General features: G+C 43.0%; 1 protein-coding gene across 10 annotated transcripts in view; it reads left to right on the top strand.

The window, feature by feature from the left end:
- Positions 1 to 4,679, top strand: part of myh14 (myosin, heavy chain 14, non-muscle) — a 48,359-nt gene extending 43,680 nt beyond the window's left edge. For 9 of the 10 annotated variants that reach the window (XM_042105921.1, XM_042105928.1, XM_042105926.1 and 6 more), the window contains one exon: positions 1,044 to 4,679. In XM_042105921.1, the coding sequence (XP_041961855.1) occupies positions 1,044 to 1,233 (190 nt within the window). In that variant the 3' untranslated portion in view covers positions 1,234 to 4,679. The remainder of the gene's footprint in view (positions 1 to 1,043) is intronic. The other variant, XM_042105929.1, reaches the window with a different exon arrangement.
- The last annotated feature ends 1,013 nt before the right edge of the window (positions 4,680 to 5,692 follow it).

Genomic DNA, 5,692 nt, shown 5'->3' with positions numbered 1-5,692 from the left:
ATTTCATACACAGAGGTCATTCAATGTGCTTTACATAAACAAAAGCAAACAGGAATAGTTGATAAAAGCATAGAAGGGCAATAGTCAAAGAATAGTTTAAAAAGTAAAGAATAACAATAAAATAATAAGAATAAGAATAATAAGAAAACATAAAAACACACAAGGTAATAGTACATAAAAGCATAAAAGGGCAATAATTTAAAAGTGTTTAAAAAGTAATTATTAAAAAAACAACATAGAAACAATTAAAATTAGTTGAAAGACTTTCCCAGATTTTGAAATGTAAAAAATAAGTGATCAGTTAGCAGAAAGCATCTGAGAAAATGTTGGTCCTAAGTCTAGATTTCATCTTGACTCAGAGCTGTGTGTTAGTCAAATCAAGTTATTCGAGTTAGCAAGTCAGGTGAAGACAGCAACTGAGCACAAGATGTAATCAGTTAACCCAGACCAAGATGAAGTCTACATATGTGAATGGTAGGGAAAGTAAGAGCTCAATCTGGGTCTCCAGTCCATGCGAACAGAACTAGCCCTGATCTGACTCTGCTAAAAAGCAGCAACATTGAGAGGATCTCCCCACAGCTCTCCTCTCTCCTCTCTTCTCTTCTGCTCTGCTTTCCTCTCTTCTGCTTTCTTCCCCTCTCCTCCTGCTTCACAGCCTGCCCTTTTGCAATCAATTCCAAAATAATCCAATGCTGTAATCAGTGGTTTCCTCTCCTTGTGAGTTTGAATGTGAAGCAGCTGCTTTTATCCCACCAATAGTAATCCCTGTATAGTGACTAGACTATATAGATTTAGGTTATACTTTAGTTTTCTTATACAGTTATTGTTGTTTCACAGCTACTGTCGCTCAAAATAGGCTTGTTACTCAGTAGGCTAAGTTGTTTACTCAGTAGGCTAAGTTGTTTACTTGTTTAATAGTTCCTTCCTGTAGCCAGTTGATTTTAACTGTATAAATGGCCCTTTATATCTGATGGATGTGATTTACGAAGGCACCTCCTGTGACTCCTCTAACTGTACATTGTCGTTCTTTCCCTCCATCTCAGACGCGCTGCCCTGCCCCTCTCCATGCGTGCCGGACGGCGTGCACTGGTGGACGACCTCTCTCTGGAGAACTCTGACTCGGAAGAGCCCCCCGCCTCCCCCACCCCATCCACGGGCCCCCCAGGAACCCCCACACCCTCGGAGCACAGCCTGGGGCCCCCGCCCCCCTACACTGTCAACGACGCCGAGTGAGAGAGGCAGGCCCACCTCCGCAGTGCCAGGCCCGCTGCAGGACAGAAACGAACCGAACACTGCGGCAGCCTCCACGCCACCAGAGGCAAAGCCGCAGTCAGACGGACGTCAAAGGCCAATCAACAAAAGAAGAACCCAATTCGGATTCAAAAACAGGCGCAAGATTAATTGGTGGCAGTGTAAAATAATGACATGACAAAAAGAACTACAATTTGACTTTTTGGGGGACTACACCTCCCAGAGGAACCCAATAAAGCCCGGTGGTAATGCAGTGCATTAGGCGCCCAGTGGCAGCACGGAGACAGCTTCTCTACCTAAGCGCTTGTTCAGTCCTACTAAGCGTCTCTAAGGGCAATCTGCATGTTTATTAAGGCAATCAGCTGTACAAGTGATAACATGGTCATACTTCATCTTAAAAAAAGAGTCCAGGGTCCCGTGAAAGCAGGCTGCCCTCTCAGTATTACGTGTTCACCGCGGGCCTGAGAAATGAATCATTTATCTACCTGAACCTGTACCTTTTCTCTTTCTCACTTTCATAGAACTATGCGTCTTCTTGACGCCTATCAGTTAGATGAAGAAGCAGAAGGAATTTTCTGTTTTGAAAAATCCACTGAAGTATTTATGAGCAGGATCGAAATCAATTTGTACGAAAATTTTATTTGGAAACCTGAAACGCACATGTACGGTATTATAAGCCATAATGCACTGGCACTGCATATTGGTGCAAATGTAGGTCAGCTGAGTGAGTATGTGAGAAAGAGAAATAAGAACACGTTTACTGTGATAAAGTTATATGCATAAATCAATAACAAAGCCAAGAGTTACTTTATAAGAACATATTCTGGTAATATTGAGCCTAAGTCAACTCTGGAACTACAGTATATATAGATGACCATATGGCTTCCCTCGAGCGCTTTCATGTCGAGCATATAAACTTGTTTCTGCTGTCTTCACCCAGTGACCACGGTAACGCATACTGAGGCCTCGTCCATTAGATAGGATAGGAAGACTAGGTACTGTAGAGGGACAGGTCATATAGATAGATCTCTAGCTAGAATAATTCCTTAACATATGTCTTAACATAACCGCCTCTCATTCGGGCAGGCAGGATCAATGTCATTCATACGTCAGTCAGTCTGTGGTTTTCTAACCCAAGGTACAATGTGTGTATTTATTTATGCTTTCTGTTCTTCTGTGTCTCTGGGCTGTGCTGACGTCCTCTACCATAAGATCTGCCCGAAGTGTGCTGCTGTAGCTTATCCTCCAGGGCGGCGCTGTTAGATGCTGCTGTCTGGGGTAGGGACAGGAGGGAGAGGGCAGTAGAATCCTATCAGGCTGGGGGTCACAGAGCAGCTCGGTGGGGATTCGGCTCGGCACAGGTGTGTGGTGAAGCAGGTGAGGTGACCCTGTGGAGGTGAGGGATCTCTGCTAGTAGGTAGGGAGGGAGGCACCCAGCCTGAGAGACTGATTATCAGCAGGAGATGATGACCAGGATACGGAGAGCAGCTGACTCCGGAACTGATATGGCTCAGATCAGGGCCACAAGATCCGGATCTAATGCAGTTCAGATCATGCAGACATACATGTAACCAGATGTTAGGGCCCATACATGTAACCAGATGTTAGGGCCCATACATGTAACCAGATGTTAGGGCCACGTCCGTCCCAGACTCCATTCAGACGTGGCCCAGATGTGGGCATAAGGTATGAGCTACACCAGGCGCGTAACTGAAACGTTCCGTTCGCGACGCGTAAAATCCATTTTAGATGAATGGTCTATTTTTGTTCGAAAGTACGCCCCACTGTCACGTCTGGTGTAGCTGCTTCCATTGATTATAATGGAAGCTAATTGTTGCAGCAGACGCAACGCGAACGGAGCGCTTCACTTACGCGCCTGGTGTAGCTCAGCCCTAAGGCTCCCCAGAGTCAGCTGCTCTTTGTTGTAGGTCAGTTTAAGTCTCACAGTGCTGTGAGATGAGGGTTTGTGTGGATCGAAAATCTAAATGTCAAAATAAAGGTCTGAATCTTTTAATAATCTGTATCAGAGACTGCTAGCCATTCTCATTACAACCATATCATAAATGTAAAGGTCTTGTTCTTCTTATCAAACGGACGTAATGTACAATGTAATTTTTTTAATGATGTAAAATATTTATGGAGTAAAGCTTTTTTTGTTTTGTTTTGTTTTACCAAATATCAGGCGCATGGATGAGAAAAAGGGACAAACAGATAGACGACGGTAGGATAGACTAGCGACTGTAGACTAGTGTGGCATTACTGGAGATGTATAGAAGAAAGATTCTATTTCCCATTTTGGAACATCCTTTGCTCTTTCCATGCAAAAGCCCCCTTGTTTTTACCAAGTGTTTTCATAGAGGTCACAAAGACCCTCAGTGCTCATTTCCTGCCGCGATGAACCCTGAATGGTGCCCCTCTCTGAGCCAGAGAGATAGAGTAGCTTTATATATGTAGGTTAGTGACGAACGTTTAGTACTTGATGCCCAGCAGAGAAGGAGAGTAAGAGAGACCCACGTTCCTGATTGTGTAAAGTTAGAAGGGATAAGACTGTTCTTGGCACATTAATGCAATGTGTTAGCTTTAACTGGTGACAAGAAGTCCTGATTGTGTTATCAGTTCAAGCATGCTGGCCTCCCGCTAGCCCCCTGTCCATGGCTCTACGCCTCTCGATTGTCATTCCTATCCATTTACTCAGTCCTTGAAGCTGTAGCATTTTATTCCTTTTACATGAAGTCACAACATATCAGACAGTGCTTCATCAAGAGTGACTCTCTTGTCAGCTTGTTTCCTTTATTATAAATTAGATTAATTGAATGGTTCTCCCTGAAGACAGCCCTTCATATCTTTAGGCAGGGGACAGTCAGGGCCATGTGTGTGTGCTGGCCAAGGCTAAGAGTGGTCTGTTTCACTTCAAATTCCATTAAAACTGTTCAACTGCAGTTGCCTCGAGTTGATATGAGCCTGACCTTTGACCCCTGGCTCAGTGTGTCTGGGGGACGAACACAGTAGTGTCACAATAGTCTCAGAAGGAGCCTTATAGGCCAGCATCACATCATAGGCCCAGGACTGGTCACTGCCACAAGGCACTTTGTGAGTGTAGACAGTTCCCCCTAATGAGAGGAGGATGAAGTGCATTAATTGATCTCTACTGTAAAGCTTTGCACTAAAACAAGTGAAAGTGTTGTGGCAACGCTTCTGTAACCTTTTCCTGTGTCTTATGTTTTAATGTTATCCTGCTTTACTTTGTACAGCCCGGCCCAGTTCTTACTTTGTGTCAAGAATGTCTGATCGCTGAAATTGACACTCGTCTTACACACTCATGGACAGTGGAGCAGCCCTGGTATGGGTCAGCTTCATTGGCGTTCGATCACTGGTTTATAATGCAGTGTACCATGATGTAATACTCTGATTAAAAGTTTTTTCTCTGATTTGGTCTGCGTTTGTAATTTGGTGTGTACAATATGTGTGTCATCCTATAGAAAAGCCCATGGCTTTGTTTTATAGTTAGATGCAGTCCGTGGTTGCAGTGAAAGGCTGTTAATATTTGAGCTCAATGTTGAGTGGCTGGAGTTTTTTATGTCTTGGTATTGAATCTGTGTTTCTCATAGTTCATCACTTTAGAGTTAAAGGGCTGAAAAGAAATGTGCTGAATTAGACAAAGAGTGTGATTAGAACCGGACCTTTAACTAAGCCATCAGAGCAGCTAAGCCACTGGTTTGACTGTAAAGGTTAGGATTACGTTTGACTAAGGGGTAGAGTTAGTGTTAGTCAAGTAAACAGGTTTGACTGTAAGGGTTAGAGTTAGTCAAGTAAACAGGTTTGACTGTGAGGGGTTAGTGTTAGTCAAGTAAAGAGGTTTGACTGTAAGGGTTGGAGTTAGTCAAGTAAACAGGTTTGACTGTGAGTGGTTAGTGTTAGTCAAGTAAACAGGTTTGACTCTAAGGGGTAGAGTTAGTCAAGTAAACAGGTTTGACTCTAAGGGGTTAGTGTTAGTCAAGTAAACAGGTGTGACTGTAACAGAGTACACTACACATACTGATGAAACATGCACCTCATGTACTGTAGGTCATGAATAAATATAAACAACAGTGGGATAACACATTTATTAAAATATATAAACCCAATAAATAACTTAACCAAGTTGTCTGCTTTAGTGCACTTTAAGGCGACACTGGAAGAAGATAGGCCACAGACACATACCCAGACATGACGCATGTCCAATTGCACATAGAACACCCAGCCGTGCTAATGGAGCTCAATGATACCTCAATACATGACATTTCTTGTTTCACTCATATTTCCTTTAAAACTTCACAAATTCGAGAAGACAAGTTTGCTACATAAAAACACTACAGAAATTAAATTACATTTAACATAGTTCCAAATCACATTTAAAACTGGTCTTTCTCCATCCAAGTTCATAATCACTCAAACTTTACAC

The sequence above is a fragment of the Alosa sapidissima genome, chromosome 10 (assembly GCF_018492685.1).
Source record: "Alosa sapidissima isolate fAloSap1 chromosome 10, fAloSap1.pri, whole genome shotgun sequence".
NCBI lineage: Eukaryota > Metazoa > Chordata > Actinopteri > Clupeiformes > Clupeidae > Alosa > Alosa sapidissima.
The sequence above is the reverse complement of the archived record's forward strand: the minus strand, read 5'-3'. Positions and strand labels throughout refer to the sequence as shown.